General features: G+C 44.8%; 2 protein-coding genes across 3 annotated transcripts in view; both read right to left on the bottom strand.

Annotated features, from left to right (window-relative positions):
• Positions 1-27,439, bottom strand: part of TBC1D22A (TBC1 domain family member 22A) — a 435,605-nt gene that overhangs the window by 96,330 nt on the left and 311,836 nt on the right. For both annotated transcript variants that reach the window (XM_075927774.2, XM_075927768.2), the window contains one exon: positions 1,670-1,765. In XM_075927774.2, coding sequence (XP_075783889.1) covers positions 1,670-1,765 — 96 coding nt within the window. The remainder of the gene's footprint in view (positions 1-1,669; positions 1,766-27,439) is intronic.
• On the bottom strand, positions 4,369-7,675 carry LOC149525553 (uncharacterized). Its single transcript, XM_089778727.1, has one exon. It carries the CDS (start codon positions 7,590-7,592, stop codon positions 4,713-4,715), a length of 2,880 nt encoding a protein of 959 aa, XP_089634853.1. The 5' UTR covers positions 7,593-7,675; the 3' UTR covers positions 4,369-4,712.

Here is a 27,439-nt window from a genome sequence, read left to right as displayed (position 1 = left end):
TGGGAACGCCCGCCTCGTATTTTCGTCTTTCCTAGGAATTGAGGGACCGGCCCTGGCCTGACACGCTGGAGTCGAGAGGCACATAAGGGGGTAAAAATTGTACCCGGATGTGGTCCTCTGTCTTAAGTGTACACAGACTTAGAGATCTTTAAAGATTAAGCTGTTACTTGGTACTATTATTTCTGTTTTCCTATCTTTATCTTCTTTGTAACCATTTTTAAGATCTATATTTTGCTAGAAGTTAAGAAATAGAACAATAGCCATTGCAACCATATGATTTATAAGCTTCCTCAATAAACCTGTAACTGTTTAAGCTTTAACCTGACTCCTTCAGTTGCTGTAACAGAACCAGGCACAATTTAAAAGAACTTCAGCCGGTCTTAAGGGACAGATATAGGGAGAGCTTGGGTGTTTGGATTTGTGTCAGTCCCAGGTGGCAGATCTGTTGGGGCACTTATCAGCCTCCCCCAGGCTGCCCGCTGCAAAGGAATCGCAGATTCTAGCAGCTAAAATCTGAAGTGTAATAAGCTCTCCCTGCAAACTTATTGGGGCGCTCGTCAACCTCCTCCAGGTTGCCCGCTGCAAGGGACCCCGGTCTCAGCAGTTGAAGTCCCGGGTGTATAGCGCACGCGCACACACACACACACACACACACACACACACACACACACACACACACACACACACACACACACACACACCCCACTCACTGCCCTGACCGTCGGCTGACACTGCTCCAGACCTAATGTCATTTCTCCCTGTGTTTTTAGGCACAATTTAAATTGTAAGCTCTTTGGGAGCAAAGACTGGCTAGAGATTTGATATTCATATTCAGACACGGGAGTAAATCATTTGGTTTTCAAAGATGTGGAATTGTGTCTGCACAGCATTTTTTTAGAATAGGCCATTTCATGCATGTTTTCTTACACTGGCCTGTTTTTATTATCTATGTAGAAATGACATCACTGATGCTTTACAAATGTTAATTACAATAAATAAGCAATGTCACCACATTGTATAGATCAATTTACAGCCAGTCATTTAGGCTACGTCTAGACAGAAAAGAAAAGTCGGAAAAAGATACGCAAATTGTGAACCACAATTTGCGTATCTTTTTCTGCTTTTCTTTCAGAAGAGGCTTTTCCGAAATTTGGCCCATCTACACAGGGCCAAATTTAGGAAAAAACACCTCTTTTGACACATCCCTTCTTCCTCATGCATTGAGGAGTACAGGGATGGCGAAAACGCATCCACTTTTTTGGAAATTGTTCTGAAAAATCAGACATGTTCCTTGGATGTGACATAGCATCCTAGCATCCTCTGCAGTCTAGAGACAACCTTACTTACTCAGAAAACCTCATTGTTGAAATTCCAAAACTTTCCTTGTTAAATTTCCTGAAATGTTTGCCTCAGTGACTGTCTCAGTTGAAGCAAAACTTTCTCAAGAGTGTACATCTCCCCTCCCCCTATTATATTCTACTGTTTACTGTCAATCTCTTCAGATACAAGAGATTTAAAATGATGCTTTGTTAATTTCAGTGTAGCTATTGTTGCTCTATCAAATTAATTAATAAATAATCCTGTACATAAAAATTTGATAAATAATGCCTTGCTGGAAAAAGATCATCCCTGGATTTCTGCAGGGTTGAATAAAAATGTATTTACTTACTTGAAAGTCTCTTTCTTCCAGTATCTCTTTTCTCCACCTGACAAGGAAGGCAGCACAGACGTACAAGTGAAAATGAGAAAAACCCTCAGGTTCAGACTAAAAGAAAAAGAAAAATCATAAATTAAATTTACTGGGACATTATTTTGCTTATGAAATTTAACCCCAATTATATTTATAAGACATTCAATATTGACTGGCAGCTGACAATATGATATATGCCAACAATGTTCCTCTGCCACGTATGTTGGACAAACAGCAAAAGAATAAATGGATACAAGTCAGACATTAAGAAGAGCAACATACAAAATCAGTGGGGGGGAGCACTTTAACCTCCCCGGACACATAGTTTCTGGACACACAAGTTGCCATTCTCATGAAAAAACACTTCCAAAACAGAGCGCAACAAGAAACTGCTGAGCTGCAGGGTTACCTCTAATCTGCATGGTAGGATGGCCCTGCACCTGTTTAATGAGCTTAGGAATAAGTTTAGGAATAAGTGTCTTGGGTGTGGGAGGAAAAAAACCTGCACTGTGAAAAAGGGATGTCCCTACGTTTTACAACAATATATAATAGTAATCTTACTATAGCTTTTAGAAATGTGCGCCTGTCTGTCCATCCATCCATGAGTCTGTTTGATCAAGACAGTATACAGTTAAAGGTAGGACCACAAAATTTGATATTCAGCTTTGTCTTATCATAACTTAAACAATATCAGGATTTGACTGTGCCAGGATAATTGGATATACCTGGAATTCAATTATTTCTTGTAAAATGCAAAGGGAGGAGTCAGCTATGAGGGAGTAATACTGCAGAATGAAAACAGGGGGATAACAAGAGGCCAGAGCTGGGGCCCAAGACAACTATAAGTCCACTGCATCAGCAGGGGGCAGGAGTGGAGAAAGCAACAGCTATTTACTTTATATTTCAGAGAGCTTGTCTGATTGTGTGTCTGTTAGTGTGTGTCTTTCCTGCAGGTGAGAGCATGCACTCCTTCCCACTGCCTGTTGCAGCAGCCATGAACTGGCACTTTTCACTTAGGGTACGTCTAGACTACAGGCTTCTGTCTAGAAAGAGCGTCTAGACTACATTCAGTTCTATCGATAAAGCAAGCTGCTTTGTCGACATGGCAGTGTAGACGCAAAGGACAGTTTAGATGCAATAATGCCTTCTGTCGACAAAAGGCGTTATTCCTCATAAAATGAGGTTTACCAGCGTTGACAAAACTGCTGAGTTCTGTCGACATTATGTCGACAGAACTCAGCGGTAGTGTAGACGCAGGTTTAGTTTTGTTGGCAAAAGTCCACTTTTGTCGACAAAACCCTGTAGTCTAGACACACCCTTAGTCCCAAGCTCCTGCGGTCAGAGAGGTTGTCCTCTCTCCCTGCAGCAGCCTGCATATTCAACCCCTCATCCCCAACCTCACCCCAGAGCAATGATTAATTGAACAAAAACAAAACTTATTTGAATTCAGGACTTGAGCAACGCCAGGTAAATCTTCTAGTAACACATACATTTGTATATAGTCAGGACAAATTGTAGTTTTAGCTAACTCCCCTTTAAGGTTCATTTTGACTACAAAATCAAAGTGAAAGTACAATTTACCTGCTCTGCATTAGAATTTTCACAATATGAGGTATTCTGTATTCACGATCTCATAACAACTGAGAGTAGATATACTACTGGAGATTTTCTATTTAAATACTGGTGGCAAAGGTTACTATTTAACATATGAAATTGAATAAAATATCAGCACAAGATCATTTCACTGTAATAGCAAACACCAATTATCACATCAGTTTTTGTTAAACAAAATATGAAGAAAATGAAAAAAAAAAAAACCTTAAAAAATCCAGAAGGCCAGTAGAAGTAAAAAATCTTTTCTACCTTATTCTGAACATAATTAACAGAACATGAATGATTTTTCCAGTTTAGTTGCATCATGAAAGTTCCTTTATAGCTTTTCAGCTCTACAATTAATAAAACCAGTTACTAACTTTCTGTAACTGTTGTTCTTCGAGATATACTGCTCATGTCAATTCCAATGTAGGAGTGTGTGTGTGCTGCATGCACTGTGGCCAGAAACATTTTTCCCATGGGGTATCCATTGGGTCAGCTCGGATGACTCCTGGAAGAGCACCTTCACAGCACCAGTATATATTGGACTGTGGAGCCACCACTCTGAGTTAATTCTTGCTGGCCAATTCCAACAGAGTGATAGCAGGGTAGGTTTTGGAATGAACATGAGCAATACACTTTGAAGAACAATAATTATGGAAGTTTAAGAGTTTTTTTTCTTCTTCAAGGGCTTGCTCATATCCATTCAATGTAGGTGACACCTAAGCAGCTGGGTTTACAGTTCAATGACAAGCAGGGTGTGGTATTGCTCTGCCAAATCCAGCATTATTTGCAGACTGCTGCGTGACGGCATAGTGAGTTGGGAAGGTGTGGGACAAAGACCACGCTGCCGCTCTACAAACGTCCTGGATGGGTGCTGGTGTTCGGATGTGTGCTGGCTCTTATGGGGAATATTAGGATTAGGTTTTGGAGTCAGATGGCAAAAACTCACTCCCCAGCGAGCACAGGGGAGTGGTCCTGATCATAACAGGGACTGGTGCTGTCGGTGGAGAGACGGGAAGTAAGAAGAAGTTACTCACCCTGTGTAGTAACGATGGTTCTTCGAGATGTGTCCCCGTGGGTGCTCCACTCCAGGTGTCGGGTCCCGTCCCGGCGCCGCTGATCGGAAGTTTTCCATAGCCGTAGTTGGGCCGGACCGCGCATGCGCGAGCGGAGCGCGCGGCGTTCGCGCCTTTGCAACGGTCCGGCCCCCCCCCTTGTCAGTTCCTCTCACCGCTCGGTCCCTGAAAGACAAAGCAGAGAGACCCGGAGCGGGGAGGAGGGTGGGGCGTGGAGCACCCACGGGGACACATCTCGAAGAACCATCGTTACTACACAGGGTGAGTAACTTCTTCTTCTTCTTCGAGTGGTCCCCGTGGGTGCTCCACTCCAGGTGAGTACAAAGCAGTAACCCAGAACGCGCTCCGGGTCAATTATTTTCTACCGTGGACAGTACCGCAGAGGCTACTGCAGCGTCTGAAGCCCACCTCTTCGTTATGGCATAATGCCGTGCGAAAGTTATACTAGAAGCCCAAGTAGCCGCACGGCAAATATCCGCCAGGGGAACTCCCCTTGCAAATGCAGTGGAAGTCGCTACAGCTCTCGTGGAGTGAGCCCGAGGTAATGAAGGAAGAGGTTTGTTTCTAATTGAATGACATTCCATAATACAGAGTGTGATTAATTTTGCAATGCGTTGAGTGGAAAGTGCCTTGCCTTTCGATCTAGGTGCCAAAGATACCAACAACCTGTCGGTTCGTCTCCACTGGCGCGTTCTGTCTATGTAGAACGACAGTGCACGTCGGACGTCAAGTGTGTGGAACAGAGCGTCTCTACTGGAGGAATGAGGTTTGGGATAAAAGGTCGGAAGAACGATAGGTTCATTGATATGGAAAGAAGAACAAACTTTGGGGATAAAGTCCGGATGTAATCGGAGCGTTACTGTGTCCTTGGAAAAAACAGTGAAGGGGGGGCTTGCCATCAGCGCCCCCAATTCCCCTACCCGTCTTGCCGATGTAATTGCAAGCAGGAAGATTGTTTTCATCGTTAAAATATGTAGCGAAACCGATGCCAAGGGTTCGAAAGGTGGGTGCATAATGGTATCCAGCACTAAATCGAGATTCCAGGAAGGAGAGGGCGCGCTTCGTGGCGGATATAAGTTTTGAAGTCCCTTCAAGAACCTTTTTGTAATTGCGTGAGAGAAGAGCGCAGAACCCCCTACTGGTTGATGAAAAGCACTGATGGCTGCCAAGTGCACTCTTAAAGACGAAAGCGTAAGACCTGACTCTCGTAAATCAAGGATGTAGTCCAAAACGTTCTGTAGAGGAGACGATAGGGGGTGTATATTGTTCTGAATGCACCAGTCAGAAAATCTCCGCCACTTTGCCAGGTAGGTATTCCGTGTAGACTGTTTTCTACTATGAAGAAGTACTGTCTTGACCTCTTCGGAGCATAGATTTTCATCTCCTTTCAACCAGTAAGAAGCCACGCCGTCAGATGCAGCGACTGCAGCCTGGGGTGTAACAGTGTCCCCCCTTCCTGAGTGAGGAGATCCTGATGGAGAGGAAGAAGGTAAGGTGGTTGAATTGACATCCTGTGTAAGAATGGAAACCAGGCTTGTCTGGGCCATGCTGGAGCTAGGAAAATGACCGTTGCTGCCTCTAACCTGATTTTCTCTAGTGTTCTTGAGATAAGCGGCGTGGGAGGAAACGCATACAGAAGTGCTTTCTTCCACCTGATCAGAAACGCATCGCCGAGAGAGCTCTTGCCGAGCCCCGCTCTCGAGCAATATAGGTGACATTTCTTGTTGTCGTATGTTGCAAATAGGTCTACCAGTGGAGTACCCCAGCTCTGGAATATGGCAGATAGAATGTCTGTCCTTACTTCCCACTCGTGATCCGTGGGAAACTGTCTGCTGAGGGAGTCTGCAATCACATTGGCAGTGCCAGGTAAGTACGATGCTGTTATGCTTACGTTGTTCTGTATGCACCAATTCCAGCACCGCACTGCTTCGGCGCATAGGGAACGTGATCGTGCTCCCCCTTGTCTGTTGACATAATACATCGCCGCTACGTTGTCTGTCAGTATCCTTACTGTAAGCCCTCTGATCTGGGGAAGAAAGTGTTTGCATGCGTAGAAGATTGCTCGAAGTTCCAACAGATTTATATGCAGACGTCTCTCGTTGAGCGACCATTTGCCCTGTATTCGCTCGTTGTCCATATGGGCTCCCCAGCCTATGAGCGAGGCATCCGATGTTATCTGCACTGTTGGTTGCTGTCGATGGAATGGAACTCCCGTGAGAAGGTTTCTCGCTTCTGTCCACCACTGCAGCGATCTCTGAACATGTGGAGGTAACCACACTAGCTTCTGAATGTCGTGCCTCACGGGGACGTAAACCGTGGATAGCCAATGCTGAAGGCTCCTCAAGTGGAGGCGTGCATGAGGAACTACTGCTGTGGCCACTGCCATGTGCCCGAGGAGACGAAGGCAATTGTGTACCGATATGGTCATGTTGCCAGTGAGTATAGTGACAAGATCCTTGATTGCCTGAAATCTTTCTTGCGGTAAGTAAGCTCTTGCCATGCGTGAGTCTAGGTTTATCCCTATAAACCTTATAAACTGAGTTGGAATAAGTGTCGATTTCTGCTTGTTGAGAAGGAGGCCGAGTGATTCGAAAGTTTGTTCGACCATCGCCACCATTTGTGACGCTTCTCGCTGCGTGGCGCCTTTTATTAAACAGTCGTCCAGGTACGGATATATTATCACCTGTAACCGACGCAGATAAGCTGCTACGACGGCCAGGGTCTTTGAAAACGCTCTGGGTGCTGACGCCAGCCCGAACGGTAGAACGCGATATTGAAAGTGATCGTGGCCTATCATGAATCGTAGAAAACGTCTGTGCGCAGGATGTATTGTGATGTGAAAATACGCATCTTGTAAATCGAGGGCAGCGAACCAATCGTTTAAATCGAGGGACGGTATTATGGAATTCAGGGTCACCATTTTGAAACGCTGTCTGCGAAGATAACGATTCAAACCTCTTAAATCGAGAATGGGCCTCCAACCCCCCGTTTTCTTTTCCGTTAGAAAGTATCTGGAATAAAACCCTCTTCCCTTGAACTGATCGGGGACCCTCTCTATTGCTCCGATATCCAGGAGACGATGAACTTCCTGTTGCAAGAGATTTTCTTGAGATGGGTCCCTGAACAGGTACGGGGAGGGTGGGGTGGTGGGGGGGATGGAGGTGAAAGGAATGGTGAAGCCGTTGTTTATGACTTCCAGTACCCATTTGTCCGTTGTTATCTCGACCCATTGGTGGTAGTAAGGTCGTAAGCGGTGGTGGAACATGGGTTTGTCCAGGTTGATTGGTAGTGTGCGCTTGCCCTCGACCAGGGAGTCAAACTTGCTGCTTTGAGGCAGCCGTGCCTGTCACTCTAGGTGGTGGTGGACGCCTCCGCTGGGGGCGCTGTCTCGATCGCGCTTGGTCGAAGGGGCGATTCTGCTGTCTCCTCGACTGATAGTCATACCGTCTCTGGTATGGGAAATAACGCCGGCGACAGAATGGTGGTGCGTACATGCCGAGCGTGCGAAGCGTTGTTCTTGAGTCCTTCCCAGTATGAAGGATCTCATCTGTTTTCTCCGCAAACAATTTTATCTTATCGAACGGGAGGTCTTCTACCTTGGAGTGCAGCTCCTTAGGTACCGCGGCCGTGGCGAGCCAAGAAGATCGCCTCATTGATACCGCTGTTGCTACTCCCCGAGCCGCTGTATCAGCTATATCCATAGCTATCTGAAGATTGGCCTTTGAACACGCATAGCCCTCCTTGAGAATAGACCGTAGTAGCTCCCTGTCTGTCTCTGATGATCTCTGAGACAGCTCAGTAAGCTTTGTTATACTATCAAAGCTATGATTGGCTAGGAGAGCTGTGTAATTCGCTATGCGAAGGAGCAACGTGGCTGATGTGTAAACCTTACGGCCAAAGGCATCCAGTTTCTTCGCCTCCTTATCAATGCCCGCATTTTTCAGCTGCGGGTTCTTAGCCCTTTGGAGAGCTGCGTCGACCACCAGCGAGTTTGGTTGCGGGTGAGTGAAAAGAAATTCTGAATCTTTAGACGCTATAAAATATCGCTTTTCTGCCGGTTTTGACGTTGGTAGAGTCGAAGCCGGGGTACGCCAGATTTCCGCAGCTGATTGGAGGATAGCCTCGTCCATAGGCAAGGCGACCTTAGATTGTTGTTTAGGGTTTAGGTTCCTCCAGAGCTTGAATTGTTTCGTTGGAGTGTCCAATATCTGAACCTCCTGAGATTGGGCCACTCTCCTAAACAGATCTTGAAAGTCCTTTGTGTCGTCTGGGGGAGATGGGTCCCCCTCAAACAGTGCGTCGTCAGGGTAGGATGACGACATATCTTTTTGTGACATATTGTGCAGCTGATCGTCCACATCCGATATCTGCCCTTCCTCAGGCTCAGATAGCTGGACTGAAGGTGAGTGGGTGTGCTGTCGAGATGGCGCCCCCTTCCAGTCCTTAATTGGTGATAATTGTCGCGATTCATGAGGGGTATGACAACAACAATGGCCAGGACGATAGTGATGCCTTTCATATTCGGATGCTTGATGGCCCCTATGATCAGGATGATCAGGCGAAGACCTTCGGGAGGAGTATCTACTGGCATACCTCCTATGATAGGATCTTGGGGGGGAATAACTTGGTGAACGAGATCTATATGATGATTCCCTATAATAACGATGACATCGCCCGTGACGATCAGAATAACGAGACCTTGATCTGCATCGCGGGGACCTTGTTTGGTGATGAGAAGATGTGCGATGAGTAATGCTTGGTGAATGAGAGGGAGAGATTGAAGGCTCGAGTGAGGGTGAAATTGAATGCCTCGTGACAGATTTCTTAGCAGCCTTAGTGGGGACTGCAGAGACAGAAGGAGTCTCTCCCCCTTGCACTGATAAAGAAGAATGGGCAGGGGGAGGACTAAGCAGGACTGCTTCGTCCTGCTGTGTTACTGCCCTAGCCGGCACCCCAGGCAGCTGTTCTTGCGGTGCCGTTGCAGCTGCAAGCTGATCGGCCGGTGCCGAGTCGGCACGGAGGGGGGCGCTCTGTTTATTATGCTCACTAAGCTCCGCGGTGCCGTGTGGCAGGGTTGCATCCGGTGCCGGACCCGGTGCCGGCTTACCCTGACTCAGTGCCGGCATTTGCGGTGCCGTTCTGACTCGCGGCTGGGCAGACTGCCGCGGCTCCAGCCCTTGGAGCGGTGCCGAGCGCTGCGTGTCAGTTGCGCTCTCAGCGGGACGTATAGCCGGTGCCGATGACGTGCGGCTTGATGTTGCCGCCTGCGGCTTATTTGATCTCTCCGGCTGTCTCGCGGCCCCGGAGGCTCCCTGTTTATGTCCCTGAGACACACGGGACAATGAGGGGGGCGGGAGGGAACGGGCAGGGGAAGCCCTTTTCTTTTGCGTTCCCGTTGCCGGTGGAGACTTCGCTCTGTTACCGTGCCCTCCGGGCGCTCCTGATAGATGTTGCTCAGAAGGCTGTAGCGCTTTATCACAGAGGAGGAGCTTTAAGCGCATATCTCTTTCTCTCCGCGCTCTGGGAGTCAGCTTTGCGCAATGAGCGCATTTTTGCGGGACATGCGACTCTCCCAGGCATCTGACACAGGCTTCATGCCCGTCGGAGGCAGGCATAGCCTCCTTGCAGTGTATGCACCGCTTAAAACCTGGTGAGCCAGGCATAATCTCCCTCTCTCGTCCTCTTCTTGTTTTGTTTGTTGTTTTTTTTTTTTTTTTTTAATTAACTACTATTCTTTATCTTCGTCTGTTTTCTTTTTCTTGTCTTTCTCTTTTTTTTTTTTTTTTTTTTTTTTTTTAGACGGTCCTGTGAGGAGAGAAACGGCGTTCCGCCAGCGACCACGGGCGGCTGAGAGGAACTGACAAGGGGGGGGGCCGGACCGTTGCAAAGGCGCGAACGCCGCGCGCTCCGCTCGTGCATGCGCGGTCCGGCCCAACTACGGCTATGGAAAACTTCCGATCAGCGGCGCCGGGACGGGACCCGACACCTGGAGTGGAGCACCCACGGGGACCACTCGAAGAAGAATCAGTGCTACAAATTCATTGCTGATTTTCCCCTTGGGAGGATATGGGGTCTAAGTGCTATAGCTGTTCTTGTTTCTGGTGCCTGTTCCCACCAGGTAGGGAAAGTACCAGCAGGGAGAGCTGGACTCTTGCAGCCTTGAAAGCCTCTTAAATAGATGGAAGCACCAGCACTGCACTCCCATAACTCTCCTTCAGATGAGAGTCCAATGGTACCAGACTTGACATTTCTCCTCACTGGGCTGGAGTCAATAGTACCAGACCGGCAGCCATTGAGAAAGTCATCTGGCATGGGTCTCACACTCCCAGCTTCCTTGTGACTGAAGGGCTTTAGAGCTGGGGGGCATCCACTGTCCGTATTTCACTGTTTCTTGCATGGCACTGGGGTCTGAGATCAACACCGATCATCCCCCATGAGGGCTAGATCTCCTCTGCACTGGCAATGAGTCCTGAGATGCAGAGAAGGAGTCCTTTCTTATTGCTAGAGGGCCAGGCTATACTGCCTCTCTCTCAGGGAAGTCAGCGTGGTTCTCACTGATGTGGAAATGTTTAGTGCCGGGTCATTTCTTGGGGCGAGGGGGAGATGAAGAGCTGCTTTCATGAGGAAACATTTGAATCTCTGGTCTCTGTCCTTTTGGGTACCGTGTTTGAATCCTTTACAAATCAGAGTGTGGGGTAGTTAATTGCCAGGGGCTTAAGGCAAGCCTCACATGGCTTAAATCCTGGAGACCAAGGTATGTCTCAGAGAGGGGGGAAACCCCAGGAAGTGGGGTCCTACTTTATTACTACTAATTAACATGAAAAGTATAACTAACTACTATCTTATGAAACTCTTTTGGCGAGAGTACTTACATGAGTGCAAGAATGAACAGAAGTTCCACTTATTGTCACAGGCAGTTAGAAGGAACCGAGGGGGCAATTGTTCAGCAGGCCTCTATATATTGGCACTATGATGGTGTGACTCCAGGAGGTTCTACAGCCAATATAATAGATATCACTGAGGAAAAGCTTTCTGGTGGGACTGCATGCAGAACATGTACAGACACACGGACACCTACGTGTACGGACACACGGACACGGAATGGACATGAGGAAGCACTCAAAGAGGAAGAAGAATTAAGATGTCAGCAGATATCAGTAAATTAAAATAAATAAAACCAGACCTTTTAAATTAATTAGAGATACAATATTTTTGTTCTACTTCTTCCTTGTGAAGGATTACTGCCAGTTTGTGCTTTAGCAGAAATAAAACAAATGCCATGATACGTGATTGCTTTTTAACCATTCATTCAATTTTCAATTAATGAATGCACAGTTACCTGTTAGTAGTATAATATTTTGCCATTTAAAAGTTACCAGCATTTAACAGTTTGAGGGAAAATGCAATGTGAAATATAAATAGAGAACACTTAAGGCTTATGTTAAATTTGCAGTACCAATAAAATGAGTTTTGTATGAAGTACACTTCAAATTTACTCCATTGGAGCTACGGAACAGTGAATACAACAGCGATCTGCTAAATGCATACTACACAAAATTATATGTTATATCTTAAAGAAAGCATGGTAAAGTTCAGTACTACTCTTTTGAACTATTGCCTTTTTTCTCCATGTTTCAGAAATGAGACCTCCTCACTACGGCATGAATTGTGCCATGATGTATTTGGAAGCCAAATCAGCACATTTTATTAGCACATCAAACCAATAATGCCTTGCTTTTGGATGAGGTTTAAACTAATGCAATACAATTAAAGAATAAATTTTGGCCTCAATGAAAATAACCAAAAAGGCCTTTGGCTATTCATAGGAAACCTGAGGGCCTAAATAAGAGACCATATATTCCAGACTTAAACGAAAATTCTCACCCCTGAAAACAGGCTACTGCTGCTGAAGGAGAAAAGAATCTGTATTCTTGGAGCCTACACCAGTGTTCAAGAAGCTGGTTAGCAACCCAGTGTTGCTTGATGAACCTATGGTCTGAGTTTAGATATTCCTAGGAATATGAACAATAGAACAAAAAGCTGGCACCAGTCTGAAAATCTGCACTCAAGAGAGTCAGGGAGAGAAGAAAGCAAAGCAATACAAAAGGAGACTTGGGGGATGAGGACGGACAAGTTATTTCTGTGCCACAGTGCACCAACAGAATTCATGTACCCTGCAGACATCTTTGTTCCCATCAGAAAAATTGTTTTCACATGCTCCTCCTCAGCAGCACAGGTACATCATTTCTGGTTCTTGAAGCAGCTGGAAGAAAGGTAAGTTACTCCAGAAAGTGGTGGGGAGGGTGGATCTGGGGATGCCCAGGAGTGCAGTTTGTGAGGGGATAGGAAACAGAGGCAAGGTGTGTTTGAGGTCATCCAAGGTCATATGCCACTGTGCTCCTCTCCCTGCAAGGGCCAAATTGCCCAGGGCCTGCTCTGTTTGATGTGCTTGGGTGAAAGGGGCCTCAGTCATCCTCATGCTGTGCTTCCTCTCTCAAACATTTATGACTTGCTTAACCCATCTGTCCACAAACCAGGCCCGGGTGAAGAGTAGTGACAGAGGAGGTGGGACAAAAAAAACCCTTCTGTCTTTCTGGGTGAGAGTTCCAGCTCTCTGACTCTGCAGCTGGATACTACATTCTGGGTCCAGTTGTCTTTTCTTTCTATAGGGTGCTAGCTGCTCGGCATGGCCACCATCCTGTTTTCTGTACAATAGTGAGTGCCTGAGGTGGGGCAGGATGAGGGGAGGGAGCCAGTTGGGAAGAAAGGGGGATGGGATAAGGCAGGAGGAATACCAGGAGATCGGGAAATGGGGTGTAGGGGGGGAGAGGGCTGTAGAAGAGGCCAAGGGGGCAGGAAACAGTGGACAGTGAAATGGGACTTGGTAAGGAGGAGACAGTGGGGAAGGGGTTCCACCTGGCCCTGCTCCCCATCAAACCCCTATCTCCAGCATCTGGACATCTTCCTTATTGAGTACCCCTTGCAGAATCCAATCCCTGGATACCAGATGCCCCTGCCAACCCCCAACGACTTTCACCTGGATTCCCCTGCTGAGTCCCATTACCCTTCCATCCAACCCTCCTCACCATGAACCCCTGTACATTCAGATTTCTCCCATACCGGGGCCCTACAGTGAACTGCCCACAGAGAATCCTCTCACTCCATACATGGATTTCCCCCCCAAACACACATATACAGACACTAAGCCCCTCCACACTTGAATTCTGCTGGGCTGAACCTGCTTGCACAAACCTCACTGCTGTCTCTGGGAGGGTGGAGAAAACTGAAGAGTGATCATCCACCATGGTGCAGCTAGTGGCCTGTATTCCACACTGCCAGTCTGGAGTCTCCATATTTATTTATTGACAAATCATTTGCAGACTCTTAAAATATTGTGCACAAAATTTTAATGTATGGTGCAAAATTTTTAATTTTTGACACAGAATTGATTCAGAAGTAATAAGTGCAGAAAAAGATATTGAGATTTTTGGTTAGGGTGAAAAAGTACAGAGAAACTATGGAAATGGAGGGACAAATTAAAAGAAGAAATGAAAGATTATTTGTGGTGGTGAGTGAGCCTGAGAATGGTTGGGAAAAAGAGATTGCATAGGAAAAGGAAGAAAAAGGATGAGATACAGAGGTTGTAAATGGCAGATCTGAGAAAAGGGGAATGAGATCGAGGAAAAAGAAGATTAATGAGGGTAAAATACCTACATAGTTTAAAAAATAAAAAGAAAGTATTAACACATAAGTAAGGTTTAAATTCTATTAAATATTATGGTTCCTATGTTTTATTGTATTGACTTGGCTGAAAGGGGGGAAACAGAAACAAACAGCAGAGAACTTTTCTGTATGGGTGGTGAATTTTTCTGTGTTGGTCAAGCGTTGTATGTATTCCTTTTGGGGAGATGGACATGTGTTAACTTTAGGATATATCAAAATGTTGCTATTTTTCTTGTCTGTCTCTCAACTCAATATAACCCTTGGCACAACTGCTTTTTTGTTCAGCAATTATTCATGCCCCACCCCCAAAAAACCTAGTCTTTTAAAACTCTGATTTTGATCCCAAATAATCAATTTGTTGTCCCATACTGAAGAAAATCAAATCATACAAAAAGATCAAAAGAAAATATTTAGGAGAACTTGAAAGAAAACATACCCCCAAACTCTAGCATTCTTACTGGAATGTTAAAAAGCATAAAGAATATCCAGTATAACACCAAAGGCCTGTATTTGTTGTTGAGTTTTCCTCTTCTACTTTATTTTCAATACCATTTTCCTAGGCTCTTTTATATTAAGCCAAATAGGCTTAAATATTCTATTCATTAAAGAAAAATGCATATTCCCTTTAGATTTAAGAATTCATCATGCTTCAGAGATAAAACTAGGCTACAAAGTATTTCCAGTGGATAGTCTTAGACAGTTTTGGAAATTGAGCAAAACAGCTAACACATAATTGCCTTTTCTAACACCTGCTACCTATTATACCTTTCCATTTGTAGTCCTTGAAGTTGCAAACAGTTTGATCTCTAAATGTATAAAAATGTAGACTACAAACTAAAGGCTGTTTAAAATCAAATATAAACAATGACCTTGATTTAAATATTTTTGCAAAATATCTCAAGACAGATGTACAACCTTCCAGAACACTTATTCTGAACATATTACACATGACTCAGAGCACATTATCACAGAACTATCTGTCATGATCAATAAAAATCATTTATATTGTTAACATCAGAGATATCACATTGTCCTGCTAAAGCTGATCTCTGTTGTAGATGAAATCAAAGGCGCTCTTTCATACTCCACTCTCAGAACTTCTTGAATTAGACAATCACTGAATTATTGTAGCCTGCACATTTTTCAGTATAACCAGAGAAAAATTAATTTAACCTACCCACACATATACAGTCCTGCATCAGAGAGGATAAAATGCTAATATCTGATTGCATTATGCTTTTAGGTAATTTATATTTGTAAGAGAAACAGGTAGGCAAAAAGTTATATTTTCAAACTACCAAATGACCAACAAGACTGAACACTAAAGATATAGATTTAAAATAATGCCAGAACATTTGCCATTTCCCCAGAGATTTCCATTCAAGGAGCTCAAAGCACTTTATAGATGAAGAATAGGAACCATCCCTATACAGGCAGTCCCCGACTTACGCGGATCCGACTTATGTTGGATCCGCACTTACGAACGGGGCTTTCTCGCCCCGGAGCTCACAGGCAGCCGTCAGCCACCTTGACCTCCGGGGCGAGAAAAGCTGCTCCCGGTGCCCCTGGTCTGCTGGGGACCGTCTCCAGCAGACCAGGGGCATCGGGAGCAAAGCAGCAGCCCCGGCGGGTTTGCTCGCGGTGCCCCTGGTCTGCTGGAGACGGTCCCCAGCAGACCAGGGACACCGCGAGCAAACCCGCAGCAGCGGCGTGTTCCCCCGCTTCTGAGGCTTTGCCAGAGCAAAGCCTCAGAAGCGCGGGACCCCGCCACGGATGTGGGTTTGCTCGCGGTGCCCCTGGTCTGCTGGGGACCGTCTCCAGCAGACCAGGGGCACCGGGAGCAAAGCGGGTCCCGCGCCAGAGCAAAGCCTCAGAGGCGAGGCACCCCACCGCTGCGGCTTTGCTCCCCGTGTCCCTGGTCTGCTGGGGGGGAGGGGAGGCGCAGCTAGTGTGCCCCCCCCAGCAGACCAGGCTTTTGTTGTGGACCCTGGGGCAGAGCAGTTGGGGCGCTGCCGGTTGGTCCCGCAGCGCCGCTCTGGGCACTCCTGGACCAACCCGGCAGCACCCCAGCCCTCTGCCCCAGGCGTCCTGATTCAGCCGCTGCTGGTCAGTTTCAGCAGCGGCTGAATCAGGACGCCTGGGGCAGAGCAGATGGGGTGCTGCTGGGTTGGTCCAGTAGCGCCAAGGAGCCACGCTACTGGAGCAACCCAGCAGCACCCCAGCTGCTCTGTCCCAGGCGTCCCCAAGTCAGCCGTTGCTGAAACTGACCAGCGCTGACTACAGGAAGCCCGAGGCACAGTTGCTCTGCCCCGGGCTTCCTGGAATCAGCGGCTGATCAGTTTCAGCAGCAGCTGACTTGGGGTTCTTAAGTTGAATCTGTATGTAAGTCAGAACTGGCGGTCAGTTTCAGCAGCGGCTGAATCTGGACGCCAGTTCCGACTTACATACAGATTCAACTTAAGAACAAACCTACAGTCCCTATCTTGTACGTAACCCGGGGACTGCCTGTATTGTTCATAGATATTATCTTGACTGCAGAGATCAGACAATTAAGATGCAGAGAGGTTAAGTGACTTTCTCAATATTTACAAGAAGCCTGCAGTAGTGGTGGGAATAAAAATCAGATCTTGATTCTGTTCTCTCCTTTAAGAATAACTAGGCTTCTTTAAATCGTTAGTGAAATGGGAAATTGTGTGCATGATTATCTTTTTTGAAAGATACATTATGCCTGTTATTTACACAAATCCAACAATAGAATTTGAGGCCTTATACTTTCACAAAATATTGGGAGAATTCAACTTTCCAATCTATTGTTTCTTGTATTTTCAGGATGTCAACTGCTGGTTTCAAAACTTAATTGGATACATCTTCTGCTTTCATAGGGACTTCTTTTTGACTTTAGAAATTCCAAGGAAAAATCTGGCATGACCTAACACCCCCCTATATTTTGACATTTTCAACTGAGTTCTGCAAAGAACAAAAATCATACAAAACAAAACAAAGATCCTTTCACTAAGACACTGACTGAAGTAGTCTGAATAGTGATGTGCTGCTGCACAGAAATCACAGGGTCTCCAAGGATTTCTTCGTTAAAACATCACAATCAAATCCAAGTGAAGTATATTATAGGGGAATGACTGATAGATGAATAATATATAGGGAGTGAATAGTGACTTATATTAGGTTGTCTAAAACGTTCCATTATAAAGGATTCTTGCAATCGCCTGAAGAACTCTAAACTCTCCATCGTCTGCAGCAGGCTTGTGATACCATTCAGTCTTTAGAAGATACATTGTTATATGAAATTAAAATTTAGCTAAATCAGATGGCAAAGTGTTAAAAGTCACCATTTTCTTTCTCTAACTTGCCTGCCTCAGAAAATTTTTGGCAGATTGCCAAAATCAAGGGTTACTCTGCCAGAGGTAGTGTACTGGTGTCATTGAAGTGGCATCAGCAGCGAAGTATGCAATGAAGCATGCATTTGAGAGAGCTACCAGAGCAAATCCGTGGGGAAGGAAGGGAGGGAGCAAAATTCCTCTAACCCCCATTACAATCCCTCCTCACCTACTTTTGGACCCAGCATATAGCCTTGGTATCCCACTCCTCCTTTGGAGCAATAATATGGGACAAGTGCTCCTCCAAATCACATGGGACATGGCAGAGAGATAGCAAGAGGGTTAAACAGATCTTTTCCCCCTGGAATGAGCACATGGCCCCAGTGCCTCATCCTCCCCCAAGGACATCATGTGGGGCAGGAGCTCCTCCAGCTCGTTGTGTGGGCTGAAGCGGGTTCCAAATACAAGTCCTGCTTCTCAGCAATAGTTCTTCAATAAGGTGTCAAGCATCTTTGCAGGCACAGTCATTAACTATAATGCAATTCAACAAGCTAGCAGAGAGAACGTTTAGATATCTTCAACTCACAATACAAATGGAGTTCACAACCATATCCCACTCTGTCACATGGCCTTTAATTACATTATCACACATTTTTTGTTAAGATCCTTGCCATATTCAGTGCACAAGTAAGATGCAAATAAGAGCAGAATAAAGATTGCTTGGGCATACATACATCTGCTACTTCCTAACTTTTGACTGCTTGTGTTTGTAATCTAATTCATATTCTTGCTAGCTCCTTTTAACTGTTGGGAATTAAGCTATAATACTCGTAAATTAAAAAAAAAAAGTTTCTCTGAATGGTGTTATATCACTGGAGAACTTGAAAGGGAGGACTCTTGATTCCATAAAATGAGATATTTTAGCTTCATTATAAAGTTAATTTTTAACAACATCAAAAAGAACCCTAACATGAACACAGAAAAAGATTTTTAATCGTAGTATAATGCACTGATGATAATCATTATAACCCAGGGCTAGGGAATCTCCAGCCCACAGGCTGGACATGGTTCATCAGGGTTAGTCCCTGGCGGGCCGCCAGATGCTGTTTACCTGAACATATGCAGTCATGGCAGCTCTCAGTGCCTATGGTATGCCATTCCTGGCCAATGGGAGCTGCAAGAGGCAGTGGCTAGCCTATGCTGCTTCCCTCCACTGCCATTGGCTAGGAATAGAGAGCCATGGCCCCAGGAGAAAAAAAATCTTTGATAAGACATATCTCCAATTGCTACACTTAAAGAAAATAGTTTTGTGGTTTTAAATTTACCAGTTCCTTTAGGAAAACACAACTTTTAAAAGTAGTTCAAAGGGAAAACATTTTCAAGCTCTCATTTTTTAAAAGAACATTTATGAATTACATGCATATCCCTGCGTGTTTAGAAGATCAACCTATTTTTACACCATCACAGTACTGTTCTTACCAATCAAGAGGTTTTCACTCCCAGCCACAAGCAGAGACAACCAACTTCACTCGTCTATATCTATAAACCACCTCTACAAATCTTTAAATGTTAAAAAGCATTTTTCTGGATCTACAGTACCATCAAGCCATGAAATATTAAAAATATTCCTTCACCGCTGTATTTTTAAAAGTCACAGGCCATTGTGCTTCTTCAATATTTAATAAAATGCCTTCAGCACTGAATATCTGACATTAATTTTTTTCTTCTGAAGGCAGGAACACATTTAAATCCTTTCTAGGGAAGCAAAACACAGGCGTGGTATTTCTGAATTCTAGCTAAAGTATGCTACCTAAGTTTGTACTCTGTGTCAAAACTGCTACAGGAGTCCCTCAATCTCACTAAACTTTTTGTATCCATCACTTATATAGCAGCATTAAAGTTAGAGGACTAATTGGAAAGGGTATAGGCTCCATTACATTTTTAGATGAAATGGAAAGTCTTTTAGAAATGTGCACTTCAAAGTATGACTTTTCAATGTAGAGTAAATAAAGTTATTACCTCTTTTAGCTCCACCAGAAGCCTTGGAATTTTATTATTGACTTGTTGCACTTCCAACAACATCATTATCATGTAAACAGCCTGACTGTTTTCACTAGGTGAGTGAACAATAAGAAGTAACCTTCTCTGCCATTATATTTCAATAATTGCTTATAGAAAAATTGGTTACTGAATTGCTATAACACTATTTTCTATTTACATTTAATCTGTGTGTTCAATTTGAGTAGCACTGTAAAACTCACATGCAGAGAGAGGCAAGTGCATCCCTCTGTTTTACAGAAAAGAAAACCCCAAGACAAATTCCAGAAAAATCAATGTACAGCATGTAGAAAGGAAAGTTATGATTTCCTAATTTAAGTACCTATCAGTTAACCTTCTATATATTTGAGAGAGTTTGTTTGTCTGTGAACAAGTGAGTCTGACTACCTGTTTGGTCAAGAACTCCTTGTAAACAATAAGAGCTAGACCCACCAAATTTTGTATGCAGCTTCCTCTTATCATAACTTACAGGCAAATTAAGAGTTTGGTTATGCCAGGACAATGGGGTGTGTCTGGGATGTGATTTTTCTCTCAGAACGTGGAAAGGAAAGATTCCACTCGCAGGGACAGTTATACTGTGTAATGACCATAAGGGGCAGCAAGGGGCTAGAGATGGGGACCAGGACAGCTATTACTACATTGAGGCAGCAGGGGGTAGGGGGTGGAGAAAGGGACAGTTATCTACTATATATTTTACAGAATTTGTCTGTTTCTGTTTGTCTGTCCCCCAGTCAGGGGACATGTATTTCTCTTTAGGCTATGACTATTACAGCAGCAGCGGCCATAAACAGGTGTGTCTCACCTGGCTACAAGCTGCTGTGGTTAAAGAGGGCTAGAGTAGTCCTTTCTTCGTGAAAGAGTCTGCATATTGCAGACCTCATTTCCAACCCCATCTGAACCTCTCCCCACCCTCTAGCAGTCTTGAGGGAGAGTATGAGAGTATGTGTGGGGAATGTAGCTCCACTCACGATTTGTACAGGGATGCAGCTGGCTATTCTCCTTTGTCAGGGAGCCAGGGGACAGTGCACAGATTGCTTCATTTCCCATTCTGGCAGGAGAGCACAGGAGGAAGACTAACCCGGATCTGCTCAAGCCAGGAAACATGCACCTCCTCCCCCCAACCCGGATGAACCTGAGGAGTCCTCTCTCCACAGGGCAGTCTGCATACTGAACTCCTCATCCATAGCCCCACCTAAGCCTCCCATCCTCAGGAACCTTTTAGGAAGAGCAAGGAGGCTGAAGTGCCCTTACATTTGTATGGAGGGGAGCATCTAGTAAGAAGATTATGTTTGTGGTGCTGTGGTGGGCTTTACTCTCTCACTCAATTTAGAATCAAAGTCTAGTTGAAGAATAATTACAAACCTTTATACTTCTTAGAACCTGACAATTGAACTTACCAAGTTTTCAGGTTGCAAATTTTAAGATAGCAAATTCTTACATATGCAAAATACCACAGAGAAACTGTTATGTCTGATGCTTTTCTTTGTAAATTATCATAACTGTTTACAGTAAAACTCCATTATTCCGGCATCCAATGCTCCGGGACTCCTGATGGTCCGGCACCATCAGGAACCCGGAAGTGCTGGGGCAGCCGGAAAGGCTTCCCCCATTCAGCTGCTGCTGAAATTGACCAGCAGCTGAATCGGGGAAGCGGGGAGCAGAGCAGCTGGGGTGCTGCCGGGTTGGTCTCATAGCGCTGCCCCTCGGAGCTGCGGGACCAAACCGGCAGCACCCCAGCTGCTCTGCCCCAGGGGTCCCCGATTCAGCCGCTGCTGAAACAGATCAGCGGCTGATTCCAGGAAGCCCGGGGCAGAGCTGCTCTGCCCCGGGCTTCCTGGAATCAGCTGCTGATCTGTTTCAGCAGCGGCTGACTTGGGGACCCCTGGGGCAGAGCAGCTGGGGTCTTGCCAGGTTGGTCCCACAGCGCCAAGGGGCGGCCCTACGGCACCAACCCAGCAGCACTCCAGCTGCTTTGCCCCAGGCATCAGGATTCAGCCGCTGCTGAAACTGACCAGCAGCGTCAGTTTCACCAGCAGGCTGAATCTGGACGCCTGGGGCAGAGCAGCTGGGGTGCTGCCCGGTTGGTCTTGTGGCGCCGCACCTCGGTGCTGCGGGACCAACCCGGCAAGACCCCAGCTGCTCTGCCCCAGGGGTCCCCAAGTCAGCCGCTGCTGAAACAGATCAGCGGCTGATTCCAGGAAGCCCGGGGCAGAGCAGCTCTGCCCCGGGCTTCCTGGAATCAGCCGCTGATCTGTTTCAGCAGCGGCTGAATCGGGGACCCCTGGGGCAGAGCAGCTGGGGTCCTGCCGGGTTGGTCCCGCAGCCCCGAGGGGCAGTGCTAGGGGACCAACCGGGCAGTAGCCCAGCTGCTCTGTCCCAGGCGTCCCCAAGAGCAGCTGGGGTGCTGCTGGGTTGGTGCCGTAGGGCCGCCCCTTGGGGCTGCGGGTCCAACCCGGCAGCACCCCAGCTGCTCTATTGCAGGCATCCCCGATTCAGCTGCTGCTGAAACTGACCAGCAGCAGCTGAATCAGGGATGCCTGGGGCAGAGCTGGACTATCGTAAGGGGGGGCTATGAGGGGTCTGGGGTAGCATCCCCTCCCACCCCACTCCAGACCTCTCATAGCCCCCCCCTTCTGATAGTCCGGCATATCTGATAATCCGGCACCCCCTGGGTCCCGGATTATCGGAAGTTTACTGTACTTCTATTAATTAAAATACATAGGTAGTAAGTAATAAAATATATAAAAAGCCACCCATTGAATTTAGATATAGAGTGGGGTTCCTTATGGAATAATAATAATAATAGTATATTCTTAAAAAAAAATTACATAACATGTGTTTGTACTAGTCCCCTGCAAAATTTTCATGACAGTCTAAACATGATGCCAATATTTGGTATGAAATTCTAGTCCTGCTGAAGTAAAATACCGATTGATTATAGTGGGGTTAAAATTTAATCCATTTGTTGTCAATTTGACTGTGACTAATTCATTTCATGTAGAACAGTAAAGAGACTAGATGGTAACAACTTTTGTCCAATAGCAAACATGGGTGTAGTTTATTGATGTACAGGTGAAGTGCTACCTTGCAGAGATTGGGCTTGTTTGAAGCTCAGCTGGATTGTGAATGTTGGCTAGTTTTTTTCTTCCAGCTTGTTGCTTGTTTTGGCTTGTAACTTTAAAAAAAAAATGCTTTTGGCAAGCAGAGTTCAACAGTGGGGCTACCACAGGCTCAGATTCAGATTGCACACTACAGGGTGTAGTCACAGTGCTGAAGTTCATTTAGCAATTGGCTTGTCTTGGCCTTGTTTTGAAATGGAATTAGCTTAATTTTTGACTTACTGTAGAAGTCGAGTGCTTATTTACAGTGTGTGAAAGTTGGCAACCCCCAAACCTCTGCAATCTGCTTCCTATTAAGTATTCCTTATTTGAGAGAGATTTTTCAAGGGAATTTTACAGAATACACAGATTAAAGTCACCATCACCATAATTTGCTAGGCTGACTGGTTTCAATGGAATAAAACGTTTCTTTAGTGCTGGGATGGGCAATCATTTTTTGCTTGGGGCCACTTCAGAAAATTTTTAAGTAGCCCCGGCCTGCTCTGGAAGGGGCAGGGCCTCAAGCGGAATGGGGAGCAGGATATTACTATGCTTCCCCACTCACAATCCATGATTTGTCTGGGGTGGGGGAGCATGTGAAGTCTTTGCCCCTTCGATGTTCCCCCTAGGCACCACTGCCCCTGGCAGTGGGAGGAGACTTTGTGCACTTTCCCTTCTGCCCCCAAGCCTATCAGGGATTGGGGGTGGGGGAGCATGCAAAGTCTCCTCCTGCCCTGCTAGGAGCGTTCTAAGTGTTGCGTGCTCCTGGCAGGGGGGAGGAAACTTCCTGCACTTCCCCCACTCTCAGGCCCTAACTGGCCTGGGGACAGGGGAACGGCAGAGCCTCCACAGGCCAAATCAACCCGTTTGACGGGCCGAATCCGGCCTGTGGAGGCCCTTTTGCCCATGCCTTATTTAGTGTATCTCTGATTTTTTGTGTGGCTTCACTAGGAATTCAGCAAATCATAGTGATAAAACATTAAGTGTTTCGGATTTGTTTTGATGAGATTCATTGTGAATACCTATGATGTAAGTGGATTTTTGCTCAAAGAGGAAACACGTAGTTAGCTTATCTGTACCTGTATCTGACAGTCAAACACATCTTTCTTTAAAGGTTATGTTTTTGCTAGTGCATGGGTTTAACAGCATCAGTTTCTCCTTGCTCAATTAGGCCAACGATATAATGTTGTCTCCTTGGAGAGTACACCTGATGTCTATACAAGGTGACTGAGAATAGGATGTTCAGAACTCTATTCAATAAGAGTAAATATTCCATCCCCACCTATGCTCACACTGCCGCTAGAGAATCATGAGTGTGCAAGAATCACAGGCAATCTAATGTGGAGATGCTTTTAAAGTAGATGCTGCTTCATTCCTCTTCTTCTTCGGTAGCTCATCATGCCACTGCTTGCAGTCACAGAGACATTAAAGATGTCCACTAACTGCTCTTTGTGCTGAGTGAAGAGCTCATCCCTCAGTTCCTTCTGTTTCTATTCCCATCACTGATGGGCATGGATGCAGGGAGCATCCACCTTTACGCACAGCCTCTGCACACCATGAGTACATGGATACATGAGCACAGGAGCATGAAGTCTACAGAGGGACCTTACATAATAATATACAATTAAAAGAGAAGACAGGCAAGGACTGGCTCTTCAAATGGCTATTGCTAAGGAGGAAAACATTGTGATTTATTGTAATATTTCTGGCAACAGCAGTGATTAATTTGTTAAAGGACTGAAAAAATTAAGTTTGGATAATTATTACAATAGCTCAACTTTTATGCCAAATAATGTTGCAGTATAATCTCTTTGAACACCAATATCTCTAACTATGCAATGAATGTTGTGGACTTGAGGGGGCCTCTGCTTTTGCTGGCAGTAGACATCACAGGATCCCATTGCATCCTGTCTTCTAAAAGTACAGAACAGCCTGAATTCTCCATTTTCTTTAATCCCAGGGAAGTCCCTCCACAGGGACCTCCCTTGAAATTTGACTACAAATACTGGAAGGAGGAGGGATGGTATTTGTGACAGCATATAATCTCATTTAAAAAAAAAAAAGCTTTCTGAGATTTCTATTGGTAAATTCATAGGGACCATACGATTTACTATGATTCTCCTTCTGCAGTTTAGAACCCTGCTTGGTAGAAGAGGGTTCTGGGGACAGCCAGAGCTCTCTTGGCAGTACCTTCTATATGAGTGGTGATAGTAGAAGAGCTGATGGTAGTCAAGGGAATAGGGATATGATGAAGAGTGAGGCACAGACTTCCTCATCTTCCATAGCATGAGGAGTGAGAAGCACAGTCACACATACCTGGAGACAGAAGTGCTTAAAGGAAACTGCATGTCAAAACCTGCAGTTCCTTTGCCTCTTCTCATCTTAAAGATATGATCTATTTCACAAAGTGCACACTGTGAATCCAAAAGTATGGCAAAATGTTTCTATTTGAATTAAACCTAAATTTTTAAAAGCAAAGTGTTAGAAAAGAAATATTGTTCTGCTTTATATGTAGAGCTGGTATAAAAATGCCCTGAGCACAGGTGCCCATTTATTAGAAAAAAAATTCATTAGGGTAACCTACGCACACATGTGGTAATAGTTAAAAAGGATGCCAAGTAAAGACCATGCTAGAACAAAACTGGGCCATAATTCCTCAATAACCCTTTTAAAAAACGTATGTCCACAAAAAACTAATGCTCCATTTTACCTCTTGAACTTCTATTTATCGCATGCATTGTTTTAATTATTTTTTCCAGTTCATTCCCAGAGAACCTTGATGTTGGGAAATTAATTAATGGAGACAATAAAGAAACTGCCAGCATTGTTTCAATACAATTAAAGCATAGGCCTCATTTACATGTCTTCTTTTATTTGAGACAATAGGACTGAGGAAATTTGTGCATGAAATTGTTAGCTCATTAAAAGAGACACAATCATATCCACTTTCACAGATATTCATCAATTATCACATTTTACTGTAACACAATATATGAATTGGGCAATCACTAGAGTTTTCAGCCCCAGGGTTTCATAGATACTATGATATTTTTCTAATGTACTTTATATTCTGTTTGATTAATAGATTTTTAGGTAAATAAACATAATAAGCTAAAATGGAGAGGGCAAAAGAATAAGGAAAAAAGGGATAATGTATGTTCCCAAACCTTAAATAAAACAAACAATGGCCATTCCAATATCCTGTATCAAAATTAAATATAAATGGGAAATAATGACAAAATATATTATTTTGGTAGCAGTATTAAAATTATTTTAATAAATTATTTCAATAGTCTGCAGAAGAGACATTTATTACCATGACTGTCAATATCATGGTCAAAGGCCCCCATAAAGTATATGCATAATGTTGGCATATCAGTTCAGGAAATGGAAGTAACCATTTTGACCTCAGCAGCATGAAGACTATTATTCTGGATTGCAACCTATCCTTCTGGATGTGAATAGATTAGGGCTTAGCTAAACCCAAAATGATTTTGACCTCTTTTCTTAATCTAGAGAAACCCTACGAATATTAATTTCCCCTTTTCTATAAAATATAGACATAGTTTTATTAACATACCATATAAAGGTACTGTGAGGACTTCTTATAGTGAGCCAGCCAGGATTTCATTGTTAAGTTTAAACCTCTAAATGCACAATTTTCAGGGGCTTCAAACCTTTAACTTGTAAAAATTTAATTAGAAATGACAAACCCCACAACATACAAGATCAATTTTGAGCACTGTTTGAATCCAAGTTCATTTGAAAAATGAGTTGTTACAATGGAAAATGTGGTCCCCAATCCACCCTTTTGGCAGTTTTTCCACTGCATTACCTCACATTTTTTGCATCCCTATTGCAAGTGTAGGGTAAAATTATCTGAGGCAGCCCATGGTTTTTCGCTAAGATGTCCCATTCAAATTCTAAAGTCTAGAATAGGCCTATGAATCTAACATAAAAGTAGTTAGCATGAGTGGAGGGACCTTGAGGCAGGCATGGTTGCCCTGGCAACCACATTCCAGGGGCCGCACCAACTCAAATAAGACGCAGACTGGTACCAAACAACTTTGCTAATTTTCTAAGTGCAATATGTTCTCACTGTTTTGCTTTAAACCTAGATAATAAGCCCATGAACCCATGGATCACACCAGTGTGAGGTGCCACCATCTCCTCCATAGATGCATCATAATTAAAATGGACAGAAATCTAAATTAGACACAAATCTAATTGTCTGCTTTGTTTATATTGGCTTATTTAGCTGTTAAAGAAAACCATCTGTACTAGAGATCAGGTGTTTTACTGACGATGGGTGGAGATGCTATGTAACCTTTCTTAGCTTATTGGCTTACGTGCTCATTTCGTCTTGTTGCTAGAAGCTATCCAATTGTTTCCCCTCTGCCCATCAGCTCCCTATTTAATCTACTGTAATGTTTACTTAGCAATGTTCACCAGCTTAACCAGCTAAGTGACGCTCCACCAGCGCTGTGTGTAATAAATCCTCTTGCTTGCTTGCTCCACACCCAGAGGCTGCGTCTACATTGGCACCCTTTTCCGGAAAAGGGATGCTAATGAGACCAGTCGGAATTGCAAATGCCGCAGGGGATTTAAATATCAAGTAGGAATCAGGGATCTTCTGGAAAAGGGTTTATTTTCTGCAAGATCCCGTCTAGACTGGCGCTTTTCTCTGGCAAAACCCCGAGCCGGAAAAAAGCGGCAGCCATGTTCATGCAAATGCCACGGGGGATATTTAAATCCCCCGCGGCATTTGCAATTCCGACTGGTCTCATTAGCATCCCTTTTCCGGAAAAGGGTGCCAATGTAGACACAGCCAGAGTGTCCAGATTTTATTTCTAACACAAGAAC

Source organism: Pelodiscus sinensis, chromosome 1, assembly GCF_052426305.1.
Source record: "Pelodiscus sinensis isolate ZL-2025 chromosome 1, ASM5242630v1, whole genome shotgun sequence".
Lineage (NCBI taxonomy): Eukaryota > Metazoa > Chordata > Testudines > Trionychidae > Pelodiscus > Pelodiscus sinensis.
The sequence above is the reverse complement of the archived record's forward strand: the minus strand, read 5'-3'. Positions and strand labels throughout refer to the sequence as shown.

Bases quoted from the DNA above. Each gene is read 5' to 3' on its own strand.
- LOC149525553 (XM_089778727.1), bottom strand. From the start codon at position 7,592: ATGGGTCGAGATAACAACGGACAAATGGGTACTGGAAGTCATAAACAA.